This window comes from Enhydra lutris, unplaced genomic scaffold, assembly GCF_002288905.1.
Source record: "Enhydra lutris kenyoni isolate GAN:26980312 unplaced genomic scaffold, ASM228890v2 scaffoldscaffold57, whole genome shotgun sequence".
Classification (NCBI taxonomy): domain Eukaryota; kingdom Metazoa; phylum Chordata; class Mammalia; order Carnivora; family Mustelidae; genus Enhydra; species Enhydra lutris.
In genome coordinates, this window is record NW_019154141.1 from 11,888,408 (window position 1) to 11,902,164 (window position 13,757).

Consider the following 13,757-nt stretch of genomic DNA (forward strand, 5'->3'; position numbering starts at 1 on the left):
TCAGTGCCAGTTCTTATCAGTGAAATGAAATTTGGTTTTCTGGCCTGTGTGACAATTAAGGTTAGAAACTAATACAAAAATGTAAAAAAAAAAAGAAACCATATATTTTCAACAAATTTATTAATTTCTTCCTGAGAGACTAAATTCAGTACAATACTTGTTTTCATAACATCCAACATGTCTTATGTCAAACTTAACCACTTTCTATGCAGTGAGTGTGGTGGGGTGATCTATTTTATTTGACTACCCTCAATGTAATTCATTTGGGTAGTTCTAAAGCATATCAGTGATCGAAATGTTTCTCCCTACAGTTACTCCTGCATTCTCAATCAGTTTCTTCCGCACATCATCTAAAGAAAATTTATGTGGTGTGATTACACTCTTTAAACCAAGATTTCTAAAACTAGGAAAAACACCAACATTTAAAACATCAGTGTTTCTAGTCAAGGATAGTTCAATTAAATTTCATCAGTACATTATATTATAGTTTAACTCATGCTAGAAATGTTAAAACCCAAGATCTTCTGAGTCACATAATACCAACATTTCATATTAATGAATAAATTACTCGGGTTTCATACAAAGATATTAAGTGATGAGAAACAGAAAAAGCCAAGCTTTCAAGAGCTCTTAAAAAAAAATACAGAAGCAAACTAATGAACACAACTACACAAAATATACACTAACCAATTGCAAACTAAACTAAAGATTAACCTTAAAAAAATACATTTTAGAACTTCGTGATACCCTCATAAAATGCAGCAAACTAAGGGTATTAAAACAATAGTCATTATTTTAGTCACTGTGCATCAAGTCTAAAAGATCCAGATAAAGGAAATGTTTTGTTTTTGATTCAGTTTAAATACTTTAAAATTGGAAATATGTAATAATTGATAGTATAATTAAATTTTAAAGAATATACACAAATGATTTGAACAGGTTTTATATTCAGTAACTTGCATGGTTTTTACACTGGCACTTTTATCACTAATTTAGGAGAATCAGATGCATTTCCTTCCATATACTTAGGCACTAAGATTTCAAATTTATAAATATGGTAGTATTTTAAATATTAAATTTTTACATGAATATTGGGTTCATCCTTGTTTTCCTTTGTTTCCTAGGTATTATCCAGTTTTGTAAGGAAAACACTTTTATATCACAATCAAAACTTGTCTTGTTTACTAGACTGTAGCCATAATTGGGTTACAGTCACTTAGATTCATTATTTGGAATTATACTTACTAAGGCAGACCTAAATGAAACTTATCTTCTACAACAACTTCACATTTGCATTTACCTGCACTGCAGAATGGGCTTAAGCAATATTTTAGCTGTTAAGAAATATTTAATTTACTTAAACTTGTTAGTTTTGGCTACTCAGAACTCCTAGAGTAGTCAACTTTCCCTTTGAGTTCACTTTAAACTATATCTGATTCATTCCAAATAGAAGATTTTTAAATAGAAGTTAGACTTCATTAAGGTATTAACTTTAAATCTGAAAGAAAATTAATGTATTGAATTTTTCAAGTTTGACAAGTTCATTAAAATTTTTTAGCATGTCTTGATACATTTACTTATCAGCTTTTTATTCTTCTTTCTGCTGGCATTTCCTTAATGTTTGTTTGCTTCACCTCTCTGGTTCATTGGATTGCTACTATTTATGTTTTCATGGACTTTGTCTTCACAGTTCACTATATCTTGTAAAGCCTTTTCCACATCTGTTTGGCCAGATGTACTGGCTGTTTTTGGCAAGGTCATCTGTAGTGCACACCACAGGATAGTGCGTGCTTTCCGAGTAGCCACACACATCTCTTTAATTGCTGAAGCAAGGGCAAAAACATCTGTAAAAAAAATTAAGGGTTAGTTCATATTAGATACATTTTATATATTCCTTAACTCTTAAAAAGCCCAATGTTGTGCTATTAAATGTTCAAACATTATTTTTACAAAAGAAGGATGGCTATTGACTGGACTGAAGTATTTGGCTTAGTATTTAAAATTGTTGGTACTCTATTTCTTACTCGTAGGACAATGACTATGCTTTGGGTAGAACAGACTTTGACAAGAGTTATAATTAAATGGGTAAAATTAACAAAATTGATCAAAGTACTTTCAGAGTAAATTATATGGGCGTCATTTACCAATTTATTCTTCACCTAAGTGTAAATTTTAGAAATCCAACCTTTTAACCTCAGAATCTGATTTTAACAACATTCAAATGATCTCACTGCCTTATCAAAAGAATATGCATTAACACTTATACCTCTGTCATCTTGGCATCTAGGAACTCCTTGCCTTTGCCGATTTGAAGCATTAACAATTTCATCCTTTCTACGTGACTGTACAATGTGAATGGACTCCAAGTGTCGATCAAGAGCAGTAGAGATATTGGCATGAAGGGGAGAGCTTCGAAGACGTTCCATTTTGCCTAGTAGAGTCACAACCTGAGGGAAACATTTTAAATTTTGATAAGGCATATAACCATACTGCCCTGTCTTTTAAGTAAGAACAAATCTTCGGTGAAGCAGAATAGAGATGAGGACAATAATATTCATCTAATAAATAACTGAATGCCTGTGGTGTCCTGATACCATGCTGGGGAAAACAAAGCTGTAAAGTCAGTCTTTTGTACCTACTTATTTGAGTAATCCGGGAATAAGCAACAGTTAAAAAAAACAGAACATTCAAACATTTCCACATTACTGACAATAAGTGCAAATTTAAGATCTAACAATTGTTTTTTGCAAATAAGAGAACAGCCTGCTCTGTTAAATTCTAGAAAATTCTGAAATTACAAAGGAAATAACAGGAATAATCATTTGTTAAATCATAAAATGATCTAACATCAGGATTCTTTATATTGAAATGATATATAAATTTTCTAAAATAAGATTATTATATAAAATTATGCATACCCATATCCTTCAGTATTTTTCAGTTTTTCAATATTTAATCCATTGCTGGATATACTTAGTGTTTGTCAAATAACTCAAGAGTATAGGGTTAAGAAAATGAAATACAGTAATTACCTGTTATTTACCAGCTTGCTCATCAAGCTAGAAAAAATGTTTGTGTCTAAGAAATGGGACTTTCCATATAAATAATATTCAAAATTATTTTTACTTTAGAATTCTTTTCTTGAGGATTAGCTCTATGTTAATTGGGTTTCTTAAAGAGGAACCATTTAAGTTACTAAACCTACTTTAAAAATGATTAAGGGGGTGCAATTTCCCTTTCCCTAAATATTAATCATAGTTCTAGGATCAAACTTAGAAAAGTATATATTTAAAGAGTTATGCATAAATGTGAATTTAAAAATCCTTCAGAACTCTTGGTTTTAAAATTTTATCGAATAATTTAAAAAATCCATTATTGGGTGTTTTTACAGCTTACTCTGGCTTGTTCCCGAAGTTCATCCACAATTAAGCGATCAACTCGAGATGGGTTGGAGGTTAGCCTTGGAATTGGAGTGTTGTTAGTACTGGATACTTTTTTTCCTGGGTAATTCTTGGCCAGGGCCAATTCAGTCTGTAAAAAATTATATAACTTTTACATGCTGAACTTTCTACATATGACTCAAAACTGAATAACATTTCTCCTAGGCCTAAGAAATAAATTGAAAATCACAACTTTAAAATTGTTTCCATTTCTTTCTCTCTTTTTTTAAAAAAAGATTTATTTGAGACAGAGCAAGCAAGCACCAGTGGAGGAAGGGAGAGGGAGAAGCAGACTCCCCACTGAGCAGAGAGCCTGATTTTGGCGGGGTGGGGGGGTTCAATGATCCCAGGAGTCTGAGATCATGGCCTGAACCGATGGCAGACACAACCAACTGAATCACCCAGCCTCCCATTTTGGTTTTAAAAGGCAAAAAATCCAAACCACAATACCACCATATTTTTCTGTCATATTTAATGCATATAAAATACCCAAAGGCTCTGACAGCTTAATACTTAATTAAAAGAACTTCTTAAGGGTGCCTGGGTGGCTCAGTTGGTCAAAGGACTGCCTTTGGCTCAGGTCACGATCCAGGGGTCCTGGGATCAAACCTGCATCGGGCTCTCTGCTCAGCAGGGAGCCTGCTTCCCCCTCTCTCTCTGCCTGCCTCTCTTCCTACTTGTGATTTCTCTCTCTATGTCAAAAAAATAAATAAAATCTTTAAAAACAAAAAAGTAGTTTCTACTACTCAAACACAACCCTAAGCCAGGCAGGCACCCCCAAAAGTATACCTTTAATCCATTAAGGAAAAAGTCTACTTCATAGACAAAATAAACTTTACATAAACAACTACTTTTTCAAGCTTCAAGCTTAAGTCATCTAATTAATTCCTTAGTGTCATGGACTTAATAAATACGGTACATTACAGAAGAATTCAGCTTAGAAATGAGGCGAGTACTCTTAAACTACTCAAATAAAATGAAGACAGGCAGAGGGAACATCCTAAATTACTCCTATATGGATAGCTTTGTGTTACCTTTTTTCTCTCCTTTTCTAATGCTCTCCATTGTTCATAGCACTCTTCTAGTCGAATATGAAGTTCACTGGCTGGTCCACTACGGGTTTTAATTGGTCTTTGAAATCCAAAAGTTGGCACGAAACCAGAAAAGGAATTATCACCATACATCATATCATTAAAATAAGGGTATAAATGGCTTAAGTCATCATAAGAAAACAAATCATAAGAATCCAACAGTGGAACAACTGAATGGCCAAATGGGTGAGTGGATCTTAGGGGAAACCCATTTGAACCAAGTGGTTGAAAACTCTGATTATGCCTTAAATCTCCCATCATATAATTATTAGAAAAGCATGATGCCTGTGTGCGATTCACACGGCTATTAATATTGTTGTCTCCACTTCCCTGTCTGTGGCTATTAAAATGGCCCTGTGACTCCAACAGATCTTGATATGTATTTTGAGATAAGCCATCTAAATGTTTTGGACCTTCCTCAGGATCATAATGTCCACTCTGAGGCTTAGCTTGAAAATTATGTTTGTTTACATTTTCAATGATCCCATACTGCTGAGCTGAATAGTTATCACAAAATCCATTTGGTTGCTTTATTTTTTTATCAGTAACTGATTCAAAGAGATTTTCTTCTCCAGTCTTTGTCAGTCCTTCCATGTGATTGACAGATTGAATTCTTTCTGCACCATTGTAACTGAAATCAAAACTAGAAAATGCTGAAGGGTTTTCTTGGCAATACTTCTGAAATAAACTGCTATTTGGGGTTAAATTTGTGGATGACAATTGGGGGAAATCTGAAGAATGGTTAGAACCTTTTGAAGCTACACTTAAGTGGCTATTTAATTTCATCAAGTTACCTTGATTCCGATAAGGAATAGGAGTGTTATTTTTTGTTTGGACATTCATCCAAGTTGGTCTGTTTAAGTTGATACCTCCTGAAGATGTTGCTGAGTTTGGTAATAAATTCACAGATTTAAAATACTCAGAATTTGGGGGGTCAGGTTTTGTAAACTGTTGTTTTTCTGTGACATTAGTAAAATCATTATTAGCTGGACAAGCTGTGTGAGGTTTTAGTCCAAATTCTGATTTTAAGCCAAAATCAGCAGTGAATGCTGCTTCCTTTGCAAACTGCTTTTCTGTCAGATGTGGTGTGGTTTTTGGAAATGTGAAATTCTGCTGGTCAGGTATGGTCTCCTCCATTTTTTTCTGATTTGCTGGTTTAACCTGAAATAACTTTGTGTAGGTGTCTGCTTCTACAGTTGGTGTTTCAGGTGTGCCGTTGGCTAATTTTTTACTATCTTGGACACTAAAATTCGAACACTTATTAAGCTTAGCCTTATTAGGATGAACATATTCTGGGTATCTGCAATAATCTGTGTTTTCATTGTATCTGTTAAATTGAGAAAGAAACATCTCTGCCCTTTTCTGCTGTAATGGTGCTTCAAGACCTTTAGCACATATTTTCTCTCTTCCATAAGGGTAAGTATCAACTCCTGTTTCTTTCATGATGTCAGACAGACCAGTTTGTGATGTAAAACAGTTTTTGACAAATGGATAATCTTGGAATGTTGTCTTAGCTGTATCATTTGTCTGGATATTGTAACAGTTAGAATGATCACTTCGTGAGGGGTACATCCATTGTTCTTCAAGGTCTAAACCAGTAAATCCATGATAAAGTTCATCTATTTTTTGTTGTGGTGTTAGATTACTATTATGCAGGTATTGCTTTTCCACTGCTGACACAGATTCACCACTATAAAAAGCTTGCTGAGAGATGGCTGTATCTATTGGCCTTTTGGTTTCTGTTAAGAGGTCATGGTGATCTGCAAATCTGCTTGTGTTCATTGGCCAAACTGACTTTAAATTGGAGGAGCAGGTCCTAGAACAAGTAAATATATTTAATTACAACTTAGGTTTTAAATGAGTTTATTGCCTTAGTGGAAAAGGTAGGACAGGTTTTCAAAACATTTATATCACCTCACTGCCCCACTATCTATCTAATCCTTTCTAATTTTGCCATATAAACTACTGTAACATCCAAATAATTTTCTATCACTTGAAATGTCACATGCTACATAAATATGCATTTTAATCTTAATATGTCTACATTATACTTTCCCAAGAGGCATTAACTAAGGCCTGAGGCTGGTGACTGCATGATCTTACATGAATTATTTATCTATAGTAAGCAGAAAACAAAGTAAGTTTCTCCTTTAATTAAGTTATTATACAATACAAAAAAGTTGACGGCAACTTTTTAAACGAAAAAGATGTACTTTGCTGAAAGTATTACTGAAATTAAAATATTTTAATTGGCTACATGTGTGCTGCACATTTCCCTACCTATGAAATAGGGCATTTGGGTAATATGGCTTCCACACCCCAAAAGACAGAATGTATTTTAAAAATTTTTACCATATGAATAAAGTCCATACATATTTCTACACAGCACTAATGATAGTTTTATTCTTTGGGATATATCTATAAAAGCTCTTTGGAATATTCTTTAAGCCAAAATTTAGCTCATAAACTTGAGGGAAAAAGCTCTGAAGTATGCAAGAATAATTTTCCAAATGAAAGTTCTTACTATCAAATTAAACTTTAGTATGAAACTTCCAATTGTATGGCAAGTACCTCAGAAAAATCAAGGCTGCTAGATACAAATATGTGAATTAAGATGTCTATAGTCAGATGATCCTTTATTAAATAATAAAAGCTAATAAATACAGTAATCTAGTATATGTGAATTTAAAAGCTTACTATATACCATATGGCTTATATAATATACTAACCCCTCAGCAAAATATGGCTGTGACTTATCTTGTTCTTCCAAAATATTAGACACAAGTCCATATAAGTCTGTTTCACTGCCATAGTCATTTCTTTCTGTTTGAATCCTAAAAATAAATGAATATCACATGTAAATTCTTTTCCTCATACTGAAGTACAATATATTGATTTCTATTTCCAGACTTATTATATCATTATTTTTCTACAAAATATTTGGATTGGATTTATACCATCATTTCAAATAAAGAGGGAACGGGAACTCAAGAATATTTTCCACTTTAGCATAGTGCCTATGCTACGTAAGTGTTTCTCCTTCATTTCAAATCCTACTTCTAATTCACAAGGTATGCTTAACTCCTATTTCTCCAAAACACATGCTATTCATTTTAGGTTCCAAGAGCTAAATCTCTGACCTATGATGTTTTAGACAGGCTTGGCTCCATGGCTGCTTCTAAAAGCGTATCTGGTCCCATTATACATTATTCCATCAACACTTGCTCAGTTTCTTCATTTGTGATTTGAAAACCATACGAATCTGCTGCTCTATTTTTGTGACTCTTCAGACCAAATGTTGGATTTAAAAAGTGAAATGTGATATGGTCATCCTAGATACCACACCAATATTGCAGTTGTCCCTTAAATGTAATAGATTTGTGGGCTATCCCAAATCCTTACTAAAGAAACTGGAGCTCCATATACCTGAAATTGTACCTTGTGACTAATACTAAATAATAAAAATGTAAAAACCACAAGAAGATCAAAATTAGTCCTTTTTACCTCCTATGTATTTAAAGTAATTTGTTCCTAGAAGTAGTATGTTGCTTTAGGTTGTAACTTCTTGTTTTCTCACATTTTATTTCTAACATTTCATAATGTTAGGTATTTTAGAAATAAAAATACCGAACACTCAAAACATTTCACTGATCTTCATAACACAGGATGGGCAAGTATTAATAATCATTAAGCTACTGAAGAATGAGGATTTGAGATTTTAAGAAACTTGTATTTTGGGGCACCTGGGTGGCTCAGTTGGTTCAGTTGGCCTGCTTCCTCCTCTCCCTCTGCCTGCCTCTCTGACTACTTGTGATCTCTCTGTCTCTGTCAAATAAATAAATAAAAATCTTTAAAGAAAAAAAAAAGTGTAGGATATTTTGGGAGCCTGTTGCAAAAGAGGGAGTGCCATCTACTGTTACTTTAATTATGTATAAGAGAGCAGTTGGCAGAAGTTCATACATCTTTAGTTTAATTGGAAAATAATTATTTTAAAAATTGTACATGTTTATTCTTTTTTTTTTTTTAAGTAAATTTTATGCCCACCATGGGGCTTGAACTCAGGACCCTGAGATCAAGAGCCACATGCTTCACTGACTGAGCCAGCCAGGCTCCCCAATTTTTAATATTCTTTAATTAATAAAATTTTAAGTGGCTCAATCAGTAAAGCATGCGACTCTTGGTCTCAGGGTTGTGAGTTGAGGCCTCATGTTGGATGTAGAAATTACTTTTTTTAAAAAGATTTATTTATTTTAGAGAGAGAGCATAAGTGGGAGGGGCAGAGGGAGAGGGAGAGAATCTTAAGTAGGCTCTGTGCTCCAAGCGCCATCATGGGGCTTGATCTCACCACCCTGAGATCACCACGTGAGGTGAAACCAAGAATTGATCTCCTAGTCTCCTAACCCACTGCATCACCCAGGTACCCCTAGAGATTACTTTAAAATTTATTTATTTATTTATTTGACTGAGAGAGAGAGAGAGAGAGAGAGAGCTCATAAGTAGGCAGAGAGGCAGGCAGAGAGGGGGAAGCAGGCTCCCTGCTGAGCAGAGAGCCCTATGTGGGGCTCGATCCCAGGACCCTGAGATCATGACCTGAGCCGAAGGCAGAGGCTTAACCCACTGAGCCACCCAGGCGTCCCTAAAATTCTTTTTTAGATGTTAAAAATTTTAAAGTTTTAGTAAGTTCTATAAAATAGTGATTTTATTAGAAAGACATATATAATTCTATAAAAATATTTTTAAGTTGATTTTTAAACTTTTAAGTTTTTTTTTTAAAGATTTTATTTATTTGACAGAGAGAGAGATCACAAGTAGGCAGAGGGGCAGACAGAGAAAGGGCGGGGGGGGGGGGGAAGCAGGCTCCCTGCTGAGCAGAGAGCCTGATGCGGGGCTCCATCCCAGGACCCTGAGCCAAAGGCAGCGGCTTTAACCCACTGAGCCACTAGGTGTCCCAATCCTACACTTTTTTAAACTTCACTATACTTGTGCCCAGGAAGTCACTGTCATCATAGTCATCATTATCATCATTGTAAGATCTCTAAAGGTAGGGATAATATTTGCCATGTTAATTCTAGTATTCCCAGTATGAGAGATCTGGCATAGAGTAGGCCTTTATTATTAATGGAATTGAAAAATAACTAAAAGTATCTTATATTTGATAAAATCCTGTTTGTTGTATACTTGTGAAGGAAATAATTACTAAAAATTTAGAACTGGATGAAAAAAAACAGATCAAAAATTATAACTCATTTATATAAGTTATCCTTAGAAAGAGGAATTTAATATGTACTCACTAAGGATTGCCTCTAATGAATAAAAAAAAGTAATGAGCTAAAAATTATACACAAAATCTGCTCAGTTTAGGATTTCTAAAAGTTTAATAAACATAGAATTATAATGCCATGACATTAAAATCCTGATATAGGGAAAAAAGAGCTAATACAACTGGGTTCCCATGTAATCAAACTTAAAAAGAACTTCATTTAGCCTGAAAAATCTGATTTATTAATTTACCTGTTCTTTACATTGATCTGAGAATTAGAAGGCTGTTTAATATCATCTCCATAAGTAGACCATGGTGCATAGAAAAGTGAAGAATCTACAGAACTTGAATATTCTGTTGATGAAGAAAGTGGAGTATAGGTCTGCCTTAGGTCAACACTGTCTTCACTCTGAAATTTTAAAGACATATTTGCATATCAGACACATCAAAATTACATTTATTATAAAATATTAGTGAAATAATAAGAAATTAGAGGAAATAACCCATGTGTAAGTGCTGGAAGACTTAAAATCTAGATTTAGCCACTTAAGTTTGTTTTCTACTAGGGGTTGGCGACTTTTTTCTGTAAAGGGACAAATAATAAATATTTTAGGTTTTTCTAGCTGTTAAGGTCTCTGTTGAAACTCCTTAGCTCTGCTTTTCTAGCACCAGAGCAAACAAAAGACAATATGTAAAGGGCATAGCTATATTCCAATAAGATTTTGTTTATACAATCAGGCACTGGGCAGATATGATCTGTTGTTGCTTATCCCTGGTATGAAACACCTACAATTACCACACTTTTAACTTTTCTGAACAGATGAGAATTGTGTGGACACTAGCAGTGTTATTTTCAAGTAATCATTTACAAAATTTGGTCTTAATGCCCCCAATCTGTGAAAAAAGTAAATGTTTTTTCATATTTATATAGAATATTTACATAGACTTTTCAAAGAAATTTCATATAACATTGCATTCATTCAACCTTGTGACATAAGTACTCTACTTGAAAAAGAGGGAAACTAAGGCTACAGATTACTGAGCTGATAGATGGTAAAACTACACCCAAACTCAAGGCCTTACTTCTACTGTAGGACCTTTTAAATAATACCTTCAATTTTCAGCCTACTTTCTATTTCCAAGAGATATTATAAAAATAAAATGACACATAAAATTTTATGATCTCTTTAGAAATTTAATAGCTATTACTACAATAGAAGAAAAATACAAACTATTTTTCTCTTTTTGTGGATACTTCTAGAATGAACTTTGAGTAAATAAGGTAAAAAATTTGAATTTTAAGATTTTATTGATTTAAAATACTGCCTCAAGGGGCAACTGGGTGGCTCAGTTGGTTTAGCATCTGCCTTCAGCTCAGGTTATGATCCCAGGGTCCTGGGATTGAGCCCCACATCAGGCTCCTTGCTCAACAGGCAGCCTGCTTCTCCCTCTCCTTTTGTCTGGTGCTCTCCCTGCTTGTGCTCTCTCCCTTTCTCTGTCAAATAAATAAATGGAATCTTTAAAAAAATAAAATGCTGCCTCTTTCCAAAAGGGATTGATGTTCCGGGAAAATAATTTTAGATACTGAATATAGTAGAATGAATTTAATAAATAATGAAGACTAAACTTAGATGTCTTTTATTTTAGAAAATGCTTCTTTAAGGAAGACTGAAAGTATAAATTCACAAAATTTTTAAAGTTAACATATATTAAAATAAATAAAATTAACATATAATGTATTATTTGTTTCAAGGGTATAGGTCTGTGATTCATTAGTCTTACATAATGCAGAGCACTCACTATAGCATATACCGTCCCCAATGTCCATCACCCAGCCACCCCATCCTTTCCATTCCCCTCCCCTCCAGCAACCCTCAGTTTGTTTCCTGAGATTAAGAGTCTCTTATGGTTTGTCTCCCTTAGTTTCACAAATTTTAACTCTCCAAATGAAACCTGAGATGTAATAACTATAAATATCCAGACACAGTAGAAATGGTATTTTCTTATAAATACAGATAAAATATAATCCTGACTGAAAATATTTTCTTTCTTTTTTTGTTAAAGATTTTATTTATTTATTTGATAGGCAGAGATCAAAAGTAGGCAGAGAGGCAGGCAGAGAGAGAGGAGGGAGCAGGCTCCCTGCTGAGCAGAGAGTCCAATGCAGGGCTCGATCCCAGGACCCTGGGATCATGACCTGAGCCGAAGGCAGAGGCTTAACCCACTGAGCCACCCAGGCGCCCCTGAAAATATTTTCTAATTGTTTTTATACTCTTAATCAAAATTTACATAAAGAGAGAAGACGTACTTAGATCAAAGTATTCTTAAATTTTTGTTCATCATAGACATTATTGAAATTCAACTCTTTTTTTTTTAAAGATTTTTTTTTTAAATTTATTTGACAGACAGATCACAAATAGGCAGAGAGGCAGGCAGAGAGAGAAGAGGAGGAGGCAGGCTCCCTGCTGAGCAGAGAGCCCGACACGGGACTCGATCCCAGGACCATGGGATCATGACCTGAGCCGAAGGCAGAGGCTTTAACCACTGAGCCACCCAGGCGCCCCGAAATTCAACTCTTTAAATATATAACAGAGTTTATACTATAGCAAAAAAATATGAAAATCTCTTCCAATCACACAACTTTAAGAATCTCAAATATTTGACAACCATTTGTTTAAATTCTGGTTATGACTGCTATTTGAAAACTACACATTATAAAATATCATGCTGCCTATTCTGAAGCTGCAGAAACCGAGGTACCAAAGTAATTTTACTAAGTGTGTCACTAAAAAAGTACTTTTCCAGAATTTCTTAGTTAGCAATAACTTTTACAAAGGCTTTTATCTTTAGAAACTTCCAGAATTGTATTCCTTTAGTTCTGATTCTTTTTTAAAGATTATATTTATTTTTCTGTCAGAGCACAAGCAGGCAAGTGGCAGGCAGAGGAGGCAGAGAGAGAAGCAGGCTCCTCACTGAGCAAGGAGCGTGATGCAGGACTCCATCCCAGGATGCTGGGATCATGACCTGAGCCGAAGGCACCCGCTTAACAGACTGAGCCACCCAGGTATCCCAGTTCTCAAGTCTTTATCATAGGCCCACCTTAACTCTCTTCTGGGTGTGAAACATCCAAAGTGATATAAGTAATTGTTCATCTTTCTGAGACAGGGACTTAAAAGAAGTAATATTTTCAGGGGCGCCTGGGTGGCTCAGTGGGTTAAAGCCTCTGCTTTCGGCTCAGGTCATGATCCCAGGGTCCTGGGATCGAGCCCCGCATCGGGCTCTCTGCTCGGCGGAGAGCCTGCTTCCTCCTCTCTCTCTGCCTACTTGTGATCTCTGTCTGTCAGATAAATAAATAAAATCTTTAAAAAAAAAAAAAAAAGAAGTAATATTTTCAGATTATGCAATATCAAACAAGATATACAGTATTTGAAACCATTCTTTCAAGTTCATTTTACATATTAAAGTAAGATTTGAGGATTAGAAAAATTAACTCCTTTTATAAGATTGATTTCAGTTAGGTATTCTAGGATAAAAGAAACAGCTAAAGTAACATGGTGGATTTGACCATAATTATACTTTAAATATCTAGACCCTTTTTAGTTAAAACATTTATGGGAATTAAATATGCAAATGCTTGGGGTTGCCATATTAATCAGACTAAATAACTGCAAAATGTATCATTTATATCCTTGCTATACTTAACTGATTGAAATTAAGTCTAAGTACTGCTTCCTCCTCTCTCTCTGCCTGCCTCTCTGCCTACTTGTGATTTCTGTCTGTCAAATAAATTAAAAAAAAAAAAAAATGAAAGAAGGCAAGGGGCGCCTGGGTGGCTCAGTGGGTTAAGGCCTCTGCCTTTGGCTCAGTCATGATCCCAGGGTCCTGGGATCGAGCCCCGCATCGGACTCTCTGCTCAGCGGGGAGACTGCTTCCTCCTCTCTCTCTGCCTGCCTCTCTGCCTACTTA

At 34.8% G+C, this 13,757-nt stretch overlaps 1 protein-coding gene across 1 annotated transcript in view; it reads right to left on the reverse strand.

Moving 5' to 3' along the window:
- Window positions 1–1,065: 1,065 nt before the first annotated feature.
- Window positions 1,066–13,757, reverse strand: part of LOC111158044 (meiosis specific with coiled-coil domain) — a 14,691-nt gene continuing 1,999 nt past the window's right edge. Inside the window, 6 exon segments of the mRNA XM_022519844.1 lie at window positions 1,066–1,844; window positions 2,267–2,447; window positions 3,397–3,531; window positions 4,475–6,347; window positions 7,261–7,365; window positions 10,043–10,200. Coding sequence (XP_022375552.1) covers window positions 1,615–1,844; window positions 2,267–2,447; window positions 3,397–3,531; window positions 4,475–6,347; window positions 7,261–7,365; window positions 10,043–10,200 — 2,682 coding nt within the window. The 3' untranslated portion in view covers window positions 1,066–1,614.